The 21,190-nt window shown below is 40.8% G+C and overlaps 1 protein-coding gene across 1 annotated transcript; it reads left to right on the top strand.

Annotated features, from left to right (window-relative positions):
* The first annotated feature begins 1,080 nt into the window (after positions 1–1,080).
* On the top strand, positions 1,081–3,043 carry LOC102407382 (proline-rich protein 23C). The gene has a single exon (XM_006069983.4). The coding sequence runs from the start codon at positions 1,360–1,362 to the stop codon at positions 2,137–2,139; it is 780 nt and encodes a 259-aa protein (XP_006070045.2). The 5' UTR covers positions 1,081–1,359; the 3' UTR covers positions 2,140–3,043.
* Positions 3,044–21,190: the final 18,147 nt, after the last annotated feature.

Here is a 21,190-nt window from a genome sequence, read left to right on the forward strand (position 1 = left end):
GGACTACAGCCTTCCAGGCTCCTCCATCCATGGGATTTTCCAGGCAAGAGTACTGGAGTGGGGTGCCATTGCCTCCTCCGACGTCAAAATTAGAGACAGTAATCTCAGTTCCGGCTTCCCAGGTGGCTCAGCGGTAAAGAATCCGCCTGCAATGCCGCAGGAGACATGGGTTCGATCCCTGGGTGGGGAAGATCCCCTAGACCGGGGACCTTATTCAGTGGGGAATCCCATGGACAGGGGAGCCTGGCGGGCTAGTCCACAGGGTCGCAAAGAGTCGGACAAGACTGAAGCGACTTAGCAGGCACACAAACTCTTGGTTCAGTTAATGGAAATGTAAAGATAACCATCGTCGTGCTAACTATATATCGTGATAGATATATAAGCTGATCCTGCAGGGGCTGCTATTAAGACACTCAATTCTAACATCGCTTTTCCTTTTTCAACTCCGCTGCGAGGATCTGACAGTCATTGACAACACAGGCAAACAGAGGCTTAAGGATGTCATCCAAAACCTGCTTCCCTCCAGGCTCAGCTGGTAAAGAATCCGCCTGCCATGCGGGAGACCTGGGTTCGATTCCTGGGTTGGGAAGATCCACTGAAGAAGGGAAAGGCTACCCACTCCAGTATTCTGCCCTAGAGAATTCCATGGACTATATAGTCCATGGGGTCGCGAAAAGTCCGACACGACTGAGTGACTTTCACTTTCACTTTTCCCTTTCCAAAACTTCACCTCACTATTGGACCAAAAGAAGATAAAAGGTCACTGCCAGGGCGAAGTCTCAAGGGATGAGGGAACTACATCTCAGGGTCCTGGTGCAGCATTCCTCTGGTGGGACTTGAAATTTAATCGGTTTTCCTGTTCAGGCTTTCCGCTTCTGAGGTCAACACGAGGAAAGCCAAACTCTTGACCCAGGAAGCCTAGTCCTAGAGCTGCATTGCTCCGCCCCCTTCAGGCCTATAAAAGTATTTGTCTACCTTGAACTACCCACCACAGCTACCCCTCTTGCGCAACACAGACGCCTCCATTTCTGTGGGCGGAGCCTAGGAAGGGGCAGGAATTAACGTGAGGCTGATTTCCGACTCAAGTTCCGCCGGCGTCACTCACGACATCCTTTGCCCACTCCTGTGCAAACCCGTCCGTGTGAGGTGCGGAAGGCTCAAACACGCAAGGCCAAATCCAGCAGTTTCCCTAGACGCCAGGACTGAGTGAGTCCCCAGAGGCAATCCGAGTTCCGAAGACTCGTTCCTCATCCCACGGTCCTGCGCCCCACCGCCCCGCGTCGGCCTCGCCTGCCAAGCGGACTGTCATTACCTGTAGGACAGAACCCTTCCTCTCCCTAGGCCCGCGGCGACCCTGAAATGATGGGCAGCCGGCCCCACAGCCCCAGCGCTTCCTCTGCAGACCAGTGGGAACAGCAGGCCGAAGGACCCGGCCCTGCCAAGCGCCGTCGAATGGAGGAGCCCACGGACCACGAGTTCGAGGTAGCGCCCAGAGTGGACAACGTGATGGGGACCCCAGACATGGGAGCGCTCACCTCCCTGGTGATTCTGGCCGACGGCTTTGCCCTGCACCTGCCCCTGGACGAGGTCGACCTGGTGCTGGAGCCCGAGCCCACATCCGTGCTGCAAGTTTCTCTCGGGGATAACACCCTCATACTGATCCCTGGAGCCCTCCTCGAATTCCTAGAAGGGGAGAGCCACTCGGCCCTTGTTCTGGAACAGGGCTCTTTCCTGAACGCTCCTGGGGAATGCGTCGCCCTCGAGCAGGGATTCTATGGACCTGTCCCAGAGATCGCTGGCCAAGAAGAGGTCTATGAGGAGGACGCAGACACTGTGTTCCCGCAGGCTGGGATGAATGCAGCCGCCAGCTCAGTTGCTGGGCTCCTCCTTTCCCCTAGAAGGGCATCCGACCCAGACTTCTTGGGCCTAGCCCCAGAGCCCTGGCCTCAGGCGCCCAACCCTACTCCAGAGAGAGGCTCTCCTCACCACCAAGACAACCTGGACTTGCACGTTCCGGAGTTCTTCCCCGACTCACCACTCCAACCTCTACCTCCCTCTCCTTGCCCAGGTTCTCACGAGCGCCCCCAACACCCTCCTGTTCCTGCTCGAAAGGCCCAGAGACGCCTGTTTCAAGAATGAACTTCCTCCCACAATTCTTAGCCACCGTCTGGGACCAGGATGGACTGTTCTGGTGACTGCTGTGTGTATGTTGCCCACCCAGCCAGAATCACAAGGCCGTGATGGGTTTTGGATGCACGCTGTCTTGCAGAATTTTGCAGCAGTTGCAAAATTTACATCTAGCTGGCTAGATCCCTGGGAAGGAAGCTCACCTGGGCAAAGAAAAGCCTCTTGAAACACAGCGTGTTTTAAGACAGCTACTTAGGTTTTTCTCTAGGGAGGTCACCCCTAAGCAGCTCTAAGCTCCCCCCAACCCACCCCCCCTTTCTCTTCCAAGTCAAGTGCCAGCACTTTTCTTTAAAATGCCATCCTTTCCCAGGCACCCTACGACTGCCCCTCCCCCTTGTTTTCCCCCCAATAGAGTAATTACTAGATGTGTTTTGTTCAATGTAGTTTTTGGCCCTAGTGTCCCAACTTTTCTAGATGGTGGCTCTAGCCCGTTTGGGGGATCTAGCCAATTGTTGTATGTGCACAAATGTTTGTTGGATACAAAACAGGGAATGGGGAACAATGATTATGGCCCTTCTTTTTGAATGACTAGCTTGGCAAGTGGTTTACTTCTGTTGCTAGCTTTGTAAGGGTAGTTTCCAAAAAGAACCAACTGTTTTTCATTTTTCTTACATACTTTTAATACAATTCTGTTGTCATGGAAAAGTTTCTAATTCTAAAGATTCTGTGTTTTTGTACTTGTAAGATCCTAAAAATGTTTGTACATTGCTACTGGCATATAGAAAAAATTTGCTCTTATGTTGGTCTGGTATCCAGAAAAATTATTTAATTTCTGCAATCACGTATCTGTAAATTCTTATGCTTGACTGATAAAGATAATATCTTTATCAGATAATAATAAAGATATATCTATCTTTATAGATATTTTTTGTGCTAAGTTGCTTCCGTCGTGTCCAATTCTTTGCAACCCCATGGACTGTAGCCTGGCAGGCTCCTCTGTCCATGGAATTTTCCAGGCAAGAATACTGGAGTGGGTTGCCATGCCCTCCTCCAGGGGATCTCCCAAACCCAGGGATCAAACCTGGGTTTCCTGCATTGTAGGCAGATTCTTTACTGTCTGAGCCACCAGAGGGCTTATCTTTACAGATATATCTATATCTATCATATATATGTAGACATATCTCTATATCTATCTTTATGGATAATAGTATCTCCAAATAATGATAGTACTGTGTCTTTTTTTATTTTTTGACAAGGTTCTTACATCTTATTTTTCCTTAATTTTTTTTTTATTGGCTATTACTTCAAATACTAATTGAATGGCATGGTTAATGTGATTTGCTTGGTGGCTCAGAGGTTAAAGCATCTGCCTCCAATGCAGGAGACCCGGGTTCAATCCCTGGGTCAGGAAGATCCCCTGGAGAATTGTTTTTAGGAAGTATACTTGATTTACAATATTAGTTTCATATATACAACAAAATAATTCAGTATTTTTATGGATTATATTTCATGTGAAGTTCTTACAAAATAATGACCATATATCCTTGTGCTTTGGCCACCTCATGCGAAGAGTTGACTCATTGGAAAAGACTCTGATGCTGGGAGGGATTAGGGGCAGGAGAAGGGGACGACAGAGGATGAGATGGCTGGATGGCATCACTGACTCAATGGACGTGTGTCTGAGTGGACTCCGGGAGTTGGTGATGGACAGGGAGGCCTGGCGTGCTGCGATTCATGGGGTCGCAAAGAGTCGGACACGACTGAGCGACTGAACTGAACTGAACTGACCCTTGTGCTGTATAATATGTCCTAGTTGCTTATCTATTTTATACACAGTAGTTTGCTTCTCTCTTTCTCTCTCCCTCTTTGGCTGCATTGGTCTTGTTGCTGTGAGCAGGCTTTTCTCTAGTTGTGATGCATGGGCTTCTTATTGTAATGGCTTCTCTTGTTGCAAAGAATGGGCTCTAGGCACATGGGCTTCAGTAGTTGTGGTGCGTGAGCTTGGTTGTTCCCCAGTATGTGGGATCTTCCCTGACCAGGGATTGAACCAGTGTCTCCTGCATTGCAAGGTAGATTCTTAACCACTGGACCATCAGGGAAGCCCCAATTTGTTTCTCTTAATCTCATACCCTGTCTTTACCCTCTCCCCACTGTTAAACCACTGGTTTGTTCTTTATATCTGTGAGTCTGTTTCTGTTTTATTATATATATTTAGTGGTTTTATATTTTTAGATTCCACATATAAGTGGTAACAGAGTATATGTCTTTCTCTATCTGACTTATTTTCTTACCATAATGCTCTCTAGGTCCATCCACATTGTTGCAAATGGCAGAACTTCCTTCTCTTTGTGGCTGAGTGACATTCTCACATCACCTTTATTAATTCATCTAAAATGGAGAGATGACAGAATGATTGAGCCCTGAAACATTAGATGGAGACAACTAAGTAGTTATATATTAATAACTTGAATCCCCAGATCTCTTTTAATCTTTAGCCTACAGAAGTGGCCCACCACTCTATGAAAACTTGCACATCTACCTTGCTCTAAGATGATGCAGAAGCCTCTGCCTGGCAAGACAACATGCACCAACCTCATTTACCCCCATCCCCTCTCTTTGCCACCAGATGGTAACTAAAGTTAAGCATAATACGATACAATAGAAAATCAGAAGGTTCAAAGCAATGGGTATGGTACACTGATATAATACCTAAAGTAGAATAATATATCAGCTAGTGCGGGTGTGGAAGGGCCTACAGGGACACTGTATAACTAACCAAAAGTAATGTGCTGGGGAGATACCAGCATCATGAGTTCAGTGGGCCAGGTTGGCCAGTGGTGGCAGGAGATGCCATTAAGAAGCTAGACTCCTTGGTAGCCTTAGATCTGAGTGACTGAATGTACAAACTAACAGTGGCCAGATCACTAATGATAACAAAATTCTGACCCACAAACTTTGTAGCAAGCAGCCCAGAAACAAAACCATAAGCCCTGTGGTAACTGGCCGCAGTGATCAGGATTTGGTCAACAACTGCCAGCTTCCCTAATTTTCATCCCTCTTTCTGGTAGTTCAGATGGTAAAGAATCCCCCTGACAATACAGAAGAAGCAGGTTCAATTCCTGGGTCAGGATGATTTCCCTGGAGGAGGGAATGGCTACCCACTCCAGTATTCTTGCCTGGAGAACTCCATGGGCAGAGGAGCCCCGCAGGCTACAGTCCATGGAGTTGCAAAGAGTCAGACAAAACTGAGCAACTAACACTTTCTTTCTTCTTTCCAACTCAGGACCATTTTAAGAAAGTCAAATATATTATGCTTAAAATGCAAAATCTACAAATCAATTGTATAGGATTCCCTGCATCTAGTTAGCCTTCCTCTAGCTTTCCCCTGCCAATAACCTCTATTCAAACACAACAGAAGCCCTCCCTTTTTTGACTATAAACCTTTCTCGCTCCCTTACCTGTCTATCAGCTCTCAAATGCAAGTGCCAGGGCTGACTCTCTTGCTATATATCAAGCTCTGAATAAGTAGCCCCTACTGTCCTACTTTGAACAGCCTCAGTTTATATTCAGTTTTCCTGGGGGTCCCAGTGAGGCAGTCTCCATTCCCCATGGCCATAACTCTCAGCCTTGGACTAAGTGGGGTACTCATAGAACACCTTGTGCTGTAAGCTACCCTCAGCTTATAGTGTCCACACCAATGTGTAAAGTCCATGCCATGTCTGAAGTCTCTCATTGCACTGAGTTCCTTAGCTATTTATTCTCAGTTTGGTACCAGGTTTTGTTACTGGTTCTGTTTATTTGGCATCGTTGGTGACATCAGACATTCATTTTAATGCCCTTTCATTCTCTTTCGTGATTCCATTTTCTGCTATGCTAAATAAAAATCTTGTTTATCACAAGAAAGGAAATCACTGGGCAGAACACAAAATTGTGTCCTATAAGCCTGCTGTTCAAGTCAACCTCACAGTCTTGTGAGTTTGAAGTTCTCCTCAGACTGGCATCCATTTGCACATACTTGGCAGTTGAGTCTTCAATAAAACCAGATGAGGTTCTCTTCTCATTTTCTTTTGCCTTTAAAGTTTGGCTTTAATCCAAAAAGAATTTTCTCTTTGGTATCAGGTGGCGGAGTCTGCATTCAGAGAAGTCATGTTGGGATCTAAGTCACAAGGTACACAAACACCACATTTACCCACCATTACCAACTCTTACGGGGTAGTTGAAATGTAGAACTTCTACTCTTCCAGGAAAGATGTGTGCTTCTTCCACGTCATCTCATTCAATTCCTCATTCCTGTGCCTATCTCTAAGTGACATAACTTCACTAAAGATGACCTGATATGAACAAAGTTGTTCATTTGAAAGTCTCCTTCAATAAGATGGACGGTTTCTCAGTTTCAATGGGCAGCATATTTTGATTTGGTATAAGGAGGTTTCCACACAAAACTCTGAATCAAAAGTTGCTTCATTAAAAAAAAAAGTTGCTTCATTAAAACATTCTCTAGCCAAAGCTAATGACCAATTTGAAAAAAAAATCTAAACTAAACTTACTTCTCTATTAAGTCCTCCAGTTGCCTCTCCTAGATATAAATCTACCTCTTCACCTGCCATTCTCTCTCTTTCTGAACTTCCACTGACTCTTCTTTCCAATTCCCCTTGTCCAGGTGCCCAAAATGCAATCTGCCTCTGAAGATCCATGCACCAGGTATTCAGACAACTTCAGAATTTAAACCTTGGACCTGAACTTAATTAGGAGTTATTTGAAAGAGTTCCTAAATCATGACAAAACCAACAAATATTCCTGGAAGAATTTAGCATTCTTTTGGATGCATAAGCCCTAGGATTATCTGACACATATTACTTATGCATGTATTGGTCAGAGCTGCCAGTGCTCATTTCTGGATTCAGAGAAGACTGAATTGATCCAGGAAAGGACATTCAGGATCTCTCTTACTACAGTAAATTTAAGGATTTAATAACAAGCTTGAAAAGTTGGGTAGAGTCTCCTAAAAAAACAAACCTGAACCATTTCCAATAAAAATCAATACAACTGCTACTCTTTCCACATTAAACCCTGCTACCTTCGCTCAGCCACTTCCTTGACATAAATGTACCACACAGGTGGTTGGTATTTTAAATAAATCACAGACTTCCCTATCTACCAGCCTTTATATGTAACCTTTCCTTCCTGCTCTGTGATAACACTCTTGCAAATTTAAGAAGGTAAAACTTCCATTACTCGTAAAATTATTATATATTAAAAGCACACCAAAGGGACCATTTCTTGAAATTTCAGAAGACTCTCTGTTCATAACCAATTGTATTTGTTCTGAATGTATCTTTTCTTTGCTCACTACGTGACACATAGCCCTGATAAAGATCTGGACGCCACACCTGAGCTTGCAAATCCAGCGAGAAATTTCACTGACATATGAAAAATAACTGGGGCAGAACCTATTAAAGTTCAGACACATTCTACCAAACCATTATCCAAATTCCTCCTGATATCCCCTGAATCCAAAGAAAGAGTTCAAACATATAGTTGAATGCTTTACATACAAAGGTCTTTCCATACACTGCCCTGTAACACTCTCTTTCTGTAAGAAAAGAATCAAACAATTTGTTCAAGACTTTAAGACCATCCACAAAATAGATATACCTCACTTTCTGACAGAAATTAACCCAAATACCAGCCTTTCACCAATTCCACCTGAGGCCACTTGCTTCACTCTAATGAACCTGTGTCCTGTCTTTTTTCAGTGTGCCTCTGGACCAAAACAGTCAACACCTTTTTGCCTTTACCTGGAGAGCACAAAAACATACCTGGACAGTCATGCCTCTGGAGTACACTGCAGCCCCCTTCTATTTTTGCCTGGTCCTTGATCAAAACTTAATAGATATAAATGTCCCTTGTGATTTAGTCCTAACACAATGTGTAGATAATCAACTGTGTTCAAAGAACAAGAAAGCCTGTAAAAGGATTCCACTGACTTGCCCCACCCTTAGCAAAAAAAGGGACATAATGTTCCAAATATAAGTTATTTTTGCCAAAATACAGCCCATTATTTAGAGTATGGTGCATCTCAGGAGAGAAAAACATTCTCTCCTGATAGACTAAAGACTATCCAAACATATCCTAGACGCCTTAACAAGAGACAACTGAGTGTATTTCTGCTTTTAACTGAGTATTGTAGACACTGTGCCAAGTTTCACTGAGACAGAATGACCTCTTAATGAGTTCGCTAAGCATTAAGAGACCCTTTCCTGTGGACTCCAATGTGAAGAGGACATCTGAAACCTAAATAAAGCTATTTAACAGCCTCTTTCTCTAGTCAGGTCTAACTACTAAAATCTTGTGTCTATCTGTGCATAAGCAATCAGACACAACATTGAGATTTTACCTCAACTTGATGAGAACTATCAAAAACCCATTGCTCCAAAAACTACAAGCACCTAAGATGCCCCTCAACAAGCAGATGAACAGTTAAACTGGGGTATATGCATGTAATGAACTATTACTCAGAGAGAAAACAAGAAAAATAAAGAAACTACCAAGACATGAAAAGATGTGGAGGAAACTTAAGTGAATGAAGCCAGTCTGGAAAGTCTATGTGAATCCAATTATATAACTATCTGAAAATGCTAAAAGGATCAGTGATGCCTGGGGTTTAGAGGGAGAGTGGTGAGTAGGTGGGGTACAAGGGACTTGTAGGGTAAGGAAGCTACTCTGCATGCTTCTATCTGGATGGATGACATTATGCATTTGTTAAAACTCATAGGACTATACAACACAGTGAACTTTAATGTAAACTATGGACTTCAGTTAATTATAATGTACCTGATGATTTATCAGCTATAACATGTATACCATTGTAATACAACATATTAATAATAGGGGGGAATGTGTGAGAGAGGAATGAGTGGTATATGAGAACTCTGTGGAATCTACTCAATTTTGTGTAAACATAAATTTGTCCTAGACACAAATATATTACTTTTTAAGGATATGTAATGACACCACCCTTATGGCAGAAAGTGAAGAGGAACTAAAAAGCCTCTTGATGAAAGTGAAAGTGGAGAGTGAAAAAGTTGGCTTAAAGCTCAACATTTAGAAAACGAAGATCATGGCATCTGGTCCCATCATTTCATGGGAAATAGATGGGGAAACAGTGGAAACAGTGTCAGACTTTATTTTTCTGGGCTCCAAAATCACTGCAGATGGTGACTGCAGCCATGAAATTAAAAGACGCTTACTCCTTGGAAGGAAAGTTATGACCAACCTAGATAGCATATTCAAAAGCAGAGATATTACTTTGCCAACAAAGGTCCATCTAGTCAAGGCTATGGTTTTTCCAGTGGTCATGTATGGATGTGAGAGTTGGACTGTGAAGAAAGCTGAGTGCCGAAGAATTGATGGTTTTGAATTGTGGTGTTGGAGAAGACTCTTGGGAGTCCCTTGGACTGCAAGGAGATCCAACCAGTCCATTCTGAAGGAGATCAGCCCTGGGATTTCTTTGGAAGGAATGATGCTAAAGCTGAAACTCCAGTACTTCAGCCACCTCATGCGAAGAGTTGACTCATTGGAAAAGACTCTGATGCTGGGAGGGATTGGGGGCAGGAGAAGAAGGGGACGACAGAGGATGAGATGGCTGGATGGCATCACTGACTCTATGGGCGTGAGTCTAAGTGAACTCCGGGAGTTGGTGATGGACAGGGAGGCCTGGCATGCTGCGATTCATGGGATTGCTAAGAGTTGGACACGACTGAGCAACTGAACTGAACTGAACTGAACTGAAGGATATGTAATAAGAATAAACCATTTGATAAGTTAACTTCAGGGATATAATTTTTTAATGGACATACATTAAAAACAAGTTGATATCCTCAAAATATAAAGGAAAGGGGAAACTGCTTAACGCACAAAAAAGGAGGATTTTGTTAGTAGAAGTCTGTCAAAGGCAAGTTTTATACATCGCTAAAATGGCCAGTTCAATGTTTATCCACTTCCCTAACTTCTAACAACTAACAAACATCCAAAAACATTACTTACTATATTCTTACCCTTGACCCTCTTGGAATGGAATATTATTCAACCTTTAAAAAGGAAGAAAATTCTTACACACCTTACAACAGGTAATAATACTGAGGACACTATGCTAAGTGAAATAACAGTCACAAAAAGATAAATACTGTATGATTTCACTTACATGAGATATCAAGAATAGTCAAACTCCTAGGAACAGAAAGTAGAATGGTAGTTTTCAGGAACTGGAGAGAGAAGGAAATGAGAGTGGGGTTGTTTTTGTTAGTTTTGCAAGATGAAAAAGTTATGGACACTGGTTACACAACAGAGCAAATATATTTAATACTACTAAACTGTACACTTAAAATGTTTAGGATAGTAAATTTTATGTTATGTGTCTCCTATGAGAGACATAATTTTGTTTAAAACATATGAGGTTATTTTCAGGTCAGGTGTCACCTGTCTAGTATTATGTTACCCTGCTGCTGCTGCTGCTAAGTCACTTCAGTCGTGTCCGACTCTGTGCAACCCCATAGATGGCAGCCCACCAGGCTCCCCCATCCCTGGGATTCTCCAGGCAAGAACACTGGAGTGGGTTGCCATTTCCTTCTCCAATGCATGAAAGTGAAAAGTGAAAGTGAAGTCACTCAGTCGTGTCTGACTCTTAGCGACCCCATGGACTGCAGCCCACTAGGTTCCTCCGTCCATGGGATTTTCCAGGCAAGAGTACTGGAGTGGGATGCCATTGCCTTCTCCATATGTTACCCTATGAAAAGTATAAAATGGGACATAGCAGGAACTAAAGTTGCAAGGGCCCTTTAAAGACCTTCAGATAGATTTTTTCCAGTTTTCACTCTTCATGAGATTTTAACAAGTTTTTGTTTTATATGTCTATTTTCAGGATGGGTTAAATCATTCCCTGACTGAACATTCCCTTACAGTTGCTGAAAAGTTGCCAGATATTGTGATTCCAACCCAGAGCATACCAGTGACCAAGGTACACACTTTATGAAAACCAATATAAAAGGCATTCTGTAAGGCATTCATTCTTATTCAAATACTACACTGTCCGTACCACCCTCAATCTCCTCTTAGCACCAATGACATCTTTAAATTAAAATTAGCAAATCTTTAAGAAATCCTGAGATCCCTTGACCAGTTGTAATCCTGTTGGATCTTATGAGGCCATACTTTCCCACTCTCTTGGGAACACATGGCTTATCCCCCTGTGAATTGGTAAATGAAAAATCCATGAATTTAGGAGTTTCTCCTCCAATTCTAGATTATACCCTATTGTATATAGACTCAGAAAAATATTGCAAAAGACTCATACTATACCCAGTTCTGAGGCTTCCCTGGTGGCTCAGCAGTAAAGAATCCTCCGGTTAATGCCTGCCAGCACAGGAGATGTAGGTTTGGTGCCTGAGTCAGAAAGATCCCTTGGAGAAGGAAATCACAACCCACTCCAGTATTCTTGCCTGGGAAATCCCATGGACAGAGGAGCCTGGAGGGCTATAGTATATGGGGTTGCAAAGAGTCAGACACAATTTAGCAACGGAACAGCAGCAGCAGCATACCCAGTTCTAACACCAAGAGGTTAAATCTACCTTCCAACTACATCTTCCTAAAAAACCTCTTTATGCTCTTTAGCCAAAAGATTTTATTTATTAGAAGAAATATCAGAAAAAAACTGTTCTTGAACCTGATTGGAAGGGAACTTACCAGATACTGTTAACAATAAATATAGCTCTGAAACTCCAGGAAGTTAATCCTTATGTTCACATTTCACAATTGAATCAGCAATTAGAATTCCATAAAATGAAAAGTCTACCCAAAACGGGGTGTCAAATAGATGATTCTAAGAGTTCTAGAAGCATTGAAACTTTAGAACCAGAAACCTCAGGGGTGACATCAGCAAGAAAACAGAACAAGAAGTGCCAGCACTCTTCCCACATTGAAACAATTATGTGATTGCCACCCATGGGAAAAAGTTTTTTTCTAGAAGCCTTATAACTAGGTAGAAGGCTGAGAAACCCCAGCAGAGCCCAAGATCAGGGAGGGTACTTTTACAAAGAAGGCCCCAGTGGCAGACGCACTGACTACGGTGTGGTATTACGTTGGTGCAAAAGTAATTGCGGTTTTCGCATTGTTGAAATTTGTTATTTAATTTTGGAATACATTCTTACATAAATGTGGTTATGTTATATGTAACTTTAATATGCATATCCTGCTTTATTTTTTGCTTATTATTTGCTGTTTATTTTATATTAATTTTGGAATATGGAAATGATGTTAGACAAAAAGCAAATTTGAGCAATTTTCTTATTTGAGCTCAAAATGGGTAATAAAGCAGCAGAGATAACTCACAACATCAACAACACATTTGGCCCAGGAATTCCTAACAAATGTATAGTGCAGTGGTGGTTCAAAAAGTTTTGCAAAGGAGACAAGAGCCTTGAAGATGAAGAGTACAGTGGCCAGCCATCAGAAGCTGACAATGACCAATTGAGAGAATCATCAAAGCTGATCCTCTTACAACTACATGAGAAGTTGCTGAAGAACTCAGTGTCAACCATTCTATGGTCATTCAGCATTTGAGGCAAATTGGAAAGGTTAAAAAGCTCAATGAGTGGGTGCCTCATGCTGCTGCTGCTGCTGCTAAGTCGCTTCAGTCGTGTCCGACTCTGTGCGACCCCATAGACGGCAGCCCACCAGGCTCCCCCGTCCCTGGGATTCTCTAGGCAAGAACACTGGAGTGGGTTGCCATTTCCTTCTCCAATGCATGAAAGTGAAAAGTGAAAGTGAAGTCGCTGAGTCTTGTCTGATTCTTAGCAACCTCATGGACTGCGGCCTACCAGGCTCCTCCGTCCGTGGGATTTTCCAGGCAAGAGCGCTGGAGTGGGGTGCCATTGCCTTCTCCAGCTGATCTCAAATCAAAAATATCATTTTGAAGTATCACCTTCTCTTTTTCCATGCAACAACAATGAACCATTTCTCAATCTGATTCTGACATGTGATGAAAAGTGGATTTTATACAACCACCAGTGATGACCAGCTCAGTGGCTGGACTGAGAAGAAGCTCCAAAGCAGTTCCCAAAGCCACACTTGCACCAAAAAAAGGTCAGGGTCACTGTTTGGTGGTCTGCTGCCAGTCTGATCCACTACAGCTTTCTGAATCCCGGCAAAACCATTACATGTGAGAAGTATACTCAACAAATCGATGAAATGTACCAAAAACTGCAATGCCTGCAGCCTGTCATTGGCCAACAGAATGGACCCAATTCTTCTCCATGACAACACCCACCTGCATGTCACACAACCAATGCTTCAAAAGTTGAATGAATTGGGCTATGAAGTTTTGCCTCCTCTGCCATGTTCACCTGACCTCTCACCAACTGACTATCACTTCTTCAAGCATCTTGACAACTTTTTGCAGATAAAACACTTCCACAACCAGCAGGATGCAGAAAATGCTTTCCAAGAGTTCATCGAATCCTAAAGCATGGATTTTTAGGCTATAGGAATAAACAAACTTATTTCTCTTTGGCAAAAATGTGTTGATTGTAATGGTTCCTGTTTTGATTAATAAAGATGTGTTTGAGCCTAGACATATTGATTTAAAATTCACGGTCTGCAACCACAATTACATTTTCACCAACCTAATACCAGCTGCCGGAGAAGGTGATGGCACCCCACTCCAGTACTCTTGCCTGGAAAATCCCATGGATGGAGGAGCCTGGTAGGCTACAGTCCATAGGGTCGTGAAGAGTCGGACACAACTGAGCGACTTCACTTTCACTTTTCACTTTCATGCATTGGAGAAGGAAATGGCAACCCACTCCAGTGTTCTTGTCTGGAGAATCCCAGGGACAGGGGAGCCTGGTGGGCTGCCGTCTGTGAGGTCGCACAGAGTCGGAAGCGTCTTAGCAGCAGCAGCAGCAGCAATACCAGCTGCACATTCAAAAGACGTTCCCATCCCTTACTGAGCTTTGTTCCAACCCCATTTGTCTATAGTCCTCCCACCAACCCCATCCACCAAGGGACACAGGAGAAGTCACTCCATCAGTGCCCCCACTAACAGGTCACTGACCATAGACGCAAATGCAGACCCTAAAAGCAGTCCTGTAATCCAGCTTCAACTCTGCTTCATACAGTCTTGTCATTTCCCATCATTAGAGGAAACCAGTAAAAAAAGGTCTTTACCTTCAAAACCAATCTATAAAGACTAGAAGAGTTTTCCACCTCTTCAAATGCAGAGAATTCAATGCAAAGGTGTAAGGAAAAGGAAGAATTATGGAAATACGACAAGACTAAAAGGGAACTAATACAGTTCCAGTAACTGACCTTAAAGAAATGGTAATCCATGAACTGACAAAAAAAATTGAAAATAATCATCTTAAAGAAATTCATTAAGATACAAGAGAACATAGGTAGACAGCTAAATGAAATCTGGAAAAAATACAATAAAAGCTTTGATAAAAAATAGAAACCATTAAAAAAAGATTTAAACCAACATCCTAAAGCTAAAAACTATGACAACTACACTGAAAAATTCAACACAGATCTTCACAGAAGATTCAACCATGTAGAATAAATAATCAAAAAGAAATTATCTAGTTAGAGAAACAAAAAGAAAAAAAGTATAAAAAGAGTAAAGAAAGCATATGAGACTTAGGTGAAATCATCACATGAAATAAGATACACTTAATGGGAGTTCCAGAAGGATAAGAAAGGAGCAGAAAGCTTATTTAAAGAAATAATGGCTGAGAACTTACCAAGTCTAGGGAAGGAAGTAGGTATCTTCATTCAAAACTGAAAAATCCTGATTGGTCTATAATGAGACACATTATAATTAAATTATCAAAACAAAGAATTTTGAAAGCAACTTGTCATGAACATAGAAGTCCATCAGGGTTTTTTCAACAGAAACATTATAGGTCATGAAAAACTATGATGATATATGCAAAGGAAAAAAAACTGCCAAACAATAATATTTTACCTGGCAAAACTCTCCTTTATATGTTTGTATTTTTAATAGTTTTTTTTCCTGTAGTTGACATCTAATCTTACCTCATTGTGATCAGAAAAGATGCTTGACATGATTTCAATTTTTTTGAATTTACCATATGTAGGCTAAACAACACACTTTGGAATAACCAACAAATCACAGAAGAAATAAAAAAAGAAATTAAAAAATGAAAACACAACAACCCAAAACCTATGGGATTCAGTAAAAGCAGCGCTGAAGGGAAGATTCATAGCAATACAAGCCTACCTCAAGAAACAGGAGAGAAATCAAATAAATAACCTAACTCTACACCTAAAGCAACTAGAAAAAGAAGAAATGAAGCACTCCAGAGTTAGTAGAAGGAAAGAAATCAGAAAAATTAGGGCAGAAATAAATGCAAAAGAAACAAAGGAGACCATAGTCAAAATCAACAAAGCTAAAAGCTGGTTCTTTGAGAAGATAAATAAAATAGACAAACCATTAGTCAGCCTCATCAAGAAAAAAAGGGAGAAGAATCAAATCAACAAAATTTGAAATGAAAATGTAGAAATCACAACAGACAACACAGAAATACAAAGGATCATAAGAGACTACTATCAGCAACTGTATGCTAATAAAATGGACAACTTGGAAGAAATGGACAAATTCTGAGAAAAGTATAACTTTTCAAAACTGAACCAAGAAGAAAGAGAAAATCTTAATAGGCCCATTGTAAGCACAGAAATCAAAACTGTAATTAGAAATCTTCCAACAAACAAAAGCCCAGGACCAGATGGCCTCACAGCTGAATTCTACCAAAAATTTAGAAAAGAGCTAACACTTATCCTACTCAAACTCTTCCATAAAATTTCAGAGGAAAGTAAACTTCCAAACTCATTCTATGAGGTCACCATCACCCTAATACCAAAACCAGACAAAGATACCACAAAAAAAGAAAACTACAGGCCAATATCTCTGATGAACATAGATGCAAAAATCTTAACAAAATTCTAGCAAACAGAATCCAACAATATATTAAAAAGATCATACATCATGACAAGTGAGCTTTATCCCAGGGATCCAAAGATTCTTCAATATTTGCAAATCAATCAATGTGATATACCACATTAACAAATTGAAAGATAAAAACCATATGATTATCTCAATAGATGCAGAGAAAGCCTTCAACAAAATTCAACATCCATTTAGGACAAAAACCTTCCAGAAAGCAGCCACAGAAGGGACATACCTCAACATAATACAAGCTATATGTGATAAACCCACAGCAAACATTATCCTCAATGGTGAAGAATTGAAAGCATTTCCCCTAAAGTCAGGAATAAGACAAGGATGTCCCCTCTCACCACTACTATTCAACATAGTTTTGGAAGTTTTAGCCATAGCAATCAGAGCAGAAAAAGAAATAAAAGGAATCCAGATTGGAAAAGAAGTAAAACTCTCACTGTTTGCAGATAACATGATCCTCTACATGCTGCTGCTGCTGCATCACTTCAGTCGTGTCCGACTCTGTGTGACCCCAGAGACGGCAGCCCACCAGGCTCCCCCGTCCCTGGGATTCTCCAGGCAAGAACACTGGAGTGGGTTGCCATTTCCTTCTCCAGATCCTCTACATAGAAAATCCTAAAGACTCCACCAGAAAATTACTAGAGCTAATCAATGAATATAGTAAAGTTGCAGGATTCAAAATTAACACACAGAAATCCCTTGCATTCGTATACACTAACAATGAGAAAACAGAAAGAGAAATTAAGGAAACAATTCCATTCACCATTGCAACGAAAAGAATAAAATACTTAGGAACATATCTACCTAAAGAAACTAAAGACCTATATATAGAAAACTATAAAACACTGATGAAAGAAATCAAAGATGACACAAATAGATGAAGAAATATACCATGTTCATGGATTGGAAGAATCAATACAGTGAAAATGACTATACTACCCAAAGCAATCTATAGATTCGATGCAATTCTTATCAAGCTACCAACAGTATTTTTCAGAGAACTAGAACAAATAATTTCACAATTTGTTTGGAAACACAAAAAATCTTGAACAGCCAAAGCAATCTGGAGAAAGAATGGAACAGGAGGAATCAACCTGCCTGACTTCAGGCTCTACTACAAAGCAACAGTCATCAAGACAGTATGATACTGACACAAAGACAGAAACATAGATCAATGGAACAAAATAGAAAGGCCAGAGATAAATACACACACCTATGGCTTAAAGCTCAATATTCAGAAAACAAAGATCATGGCATCTGGTCCCATCACTTCATGGCAAATAAATGGGGAAACAGGGGAAACAGTGTCAGACTTTATTTTTTAGGGCTCCAAAATCACTGCAGATGGTGATTTCAGCCATGAAATTAAAAGATGCTTACTCCTTGGAAGGAAAGTTATGACCAACCTAGATAGCATATTCAAAAGCAGAGATATTACATTGCCAACAAAGGTCCATCTAGTCAAGGCTATGGTTTTTCCAGTGGTCATGTATGGATGTGAGAGTTGGACTGTGAAGAAAGCTGAGCGCCGAAGAATTTATGCTTTTGAACTGTGGTGTTGGAGAAGACTCTTGAGAGTCCCTTGGACTGCAAGGAGATCCAACCAGTCCATTCTAAAGGAGATCAGCCCTGGGTGTTCTTTGGAAGGAATGATGCTAAAGCTGAAACTCTAGTACTTTGGCCACCTCATGCGAAGAGTTGACTCATTGGAAAAGACTCTGATGCTGGGCAGGATTGGGGGCAGGAGGAGAAGGGCACAACAGAGGATGAGATAGCTGGATGGCATAACCAACTCGATGGACGTGAGTTTGAGTGAACTCTGGGAGATGGTGATGATCAGGGAGGCCTGGCGTGCTGCAGTTCATGGGGCCACAAAGAGTTGGACACAACTGAGGGACTGAACTGATGGACACCTTATCTTTGACAAAGGAGGCAAGAATATACAATGGAGAAAAGACAATCTCTTTAACAAGTGGTGCTGGGAAAACTGGTCAATCACTTCTAAAAGAATGAAACTAGAACACTTTCTAACACCGTACACAAAAATAAACCCAAAATCGATTAAAGATCTAAATGTAAGACCAGAAACTATAAAACTCCTAGAAGAAAATGTAGGCAAAACACTCTCTGAGGTAAATCTTAGCAGGATCTTCTATGACCCACCTCCCAGAGTAATGGAAAGAAAAGCAAAAATAAACAATTGGGACCTAATTAAACTTAAAAGCTTTTGCACAATGAAGGAAACTATAAGCAAGGTGAAAAGACAGCCTTCAGAATGGGAGAAAATAATAGCAAACGAAGCAACTGACAAAGAATTAATCTCAAAAATATACAAGCAACTCCTGAAGCTCAATTCCAAAAAAATAAGCGACCCAATCAAAAAATGAGCCAAAGAACTAAACAGACATTTCTCCAAAGAAGACATACAGATGGCTAACACACACATGAAAAGATGCTCAACATCACTCATTATCAGAGAAATGCAAATCAAAATCACGATGAGGTACCATCTCACGCTGGTCAGAATAGCTGCTAGCAAAAAGTCTATAAACAATGAATTCTGGAGAGGGTGTAGAGAAAAAGGAGCCCTCTTACACTGTTGTGGGAATGCAAACTAGTACAGCCACTATGGAGAACAGTAGGGAGATTCCTTAAAAAACTGGAAACAGAACTGCCATATGACCCAGCAATCCCACTGATGGGCATACACACTGAGAAAACCAGAATTGAAAGAGACACAGATACCCCATTGTTCATCGCAACACTGTTTACAATAGCCAGGACATGGAAGCAACCTAAATGTCCCTTGGTAGATGAATGGATAAGAAAGGTGTGGTACATATACACAATGGAATATTACTCAGCCATTTAAAAGAATGCATCTGAGTCAGTTCTAATGAAGTGGATGAAACTGGAGTCTCTTATACAGACTGAAGTAAGTCAGAAAGAAAAACACCAATACAGTATACTAACACATATATATGGAATTTAGAAAGATGGTAATGATGACCCTATATGCAAGACAGCTAAAGAGACACAGATGTAAAGAACAGACTTTTGGACTCTGTGGGAGAAGGCAAGTGTGGGATGATTTGAGAGAATAGCATTGAAACATGCATATTATCATATGTGAAATAGATCACCAGTTCAGGTTCGACGCATAAGACAGGGTGCTCAGGGCTGGTGCACTGGGATGACCCAGAGGGATGGGATGGGGAGGGAGGTGGGAGGGGGGTTCAGGATGGAGAACACATGTACACCCATGGCTGATTCATGTCAATGTATGGCAAAAACCACTACAATAATGTAAATTAATTAGCTTCCAATTAAAATAAATTAATTAATTTTTAAAAATAATGGAAAAGAACATGAAAAATAAGATATGTATATATATGTATAAAATGGATATCTGAATCCCTTCAATGTACACCTGAAATTAACACAACAATGTAAATCAGCTATGTGCTTAAAAAATTCAAAAAAATTTTTTTAAGTTTTAAAAATAAATAAATAAATGAAGGATAGAAAAATGACTTTCCCAAACACCCCACTCCAGTACTCTTGCCTGGAAAATCCCATGGACAGAGGAGCCTAGTAGTCTGCAGTCTATGGGGTCGAAAAGAGTCGGACACGACTGAGCGACATCACTGTCTCTTTTCACTTTCATGCATTGGAGAAGGAACTGGCAACCCACTCCAGTGTTCTTGCCTGGAGAATCCCAGGGACGGGGGAGCCTGGTGGGCTGCCGTCTATGGGGTCGCACAGAGTCGGACACGACTGAAGCAACTTAGCAGCAGCAGCAGCAAACAAAATCTGCAGGAGTTCATCACCACTAGAACTGCCCTATAAGAAGTGCTGAAGGAATTTCTTTAAGTTAAAATGAAAAATATGCTGTCACATAAAAACATTTGAAAGTATAAATTTCACCATTAACTGTAAGAAAAACTATAACCACAGAAATTTGTTATTGAAAATCAATATAGAAAAAAGTAATATCTGCCATCAATTACATAAAGTGGAGGGCAAGGTAAAGTATAGCATTCTCCAAGCAATTGAATTTATATTGGTATTAGCTTAAAACAGACTGCTATAAGATGTTCAACACAAACACTATGGTAACCATACACACTCAAAAAAATACACACAGTAGATACACAAAAGATACAAAAGAATCAAAGCACATTGCTACAAAAATATTATCAGACCACAAGGAAAGACAAGACAAAAAGAAGAGAACTACAAAAACAGAAAACGCTTAACAAAACATCAATAGTAAGTCCTTATCTCTATAATTACTTTAAATGTAAATGGACTAAACTCCCTAATTAAAAGTAAAAGACAGACTGGCTGAATGAATAAAAGAATAAGACCCAACAGTAAGTTGCATATAGGAGACTCATCTTAGATTTAAGGAAATTCTTAACAAAAGTTGAAAGTAAAGGGATTTGAAAGATATTTCATCCAAATGGTAATCAAAAGACACAGGAGTAGCTATACCTGTGTCAGAAAAAAAGACATTTTTAAAACACCCAACATCAAAGCACCTTAATATATAATGTAGACATTGACAGATCTGAAGAGAGAAATAGATAGTGAATAATAATAGTAAGAGACTTCAATATTTCTACCTCTATAATGGATAGACCATCCAGTCAGAAAATTAATAAGTAAACGGCAAATAGGGACAACACTATTGACCAAATGGCCTAATATACATATACAGAATTTTCCACCCAACAGCAGAATATACATCCATCGCAAGCACACATGGAACATTCTTTAGCATAGATCACATGTTAAGTCACAAAACAAGTCTTTAAAAAATTAAGCAGATGAAAATCATTCCAATCATGGAATAACACTATAAATCAATAAGAAAATGGGAAATTTTACAAATACATCAAAACAAAATTAAACACTCTTAAACAGTCATGGGTCAAAGTGGAAATCAAAATGAAGGTTTAAAAATACCTCAAGACAAATGAAAATAAATCCACAACATATCAAAATTTATGAAATTTAGCAAAAAAT

This window comes from Bubalus bubalis, chromosome 1 (genome assembly GCF_019923935.1).
Source record: "Bubalus bubalis isolate 160015118507 breed Murrah chromosome 1, NDDB_SH_1, whole genome shotgun sequence".
Taxonomy (NCBI): Eukaryota; Metazoa; Chordata; class Mammalia; order Artiodactyla; family Bovidae; genus Bubalus; species Bubalus bubalis.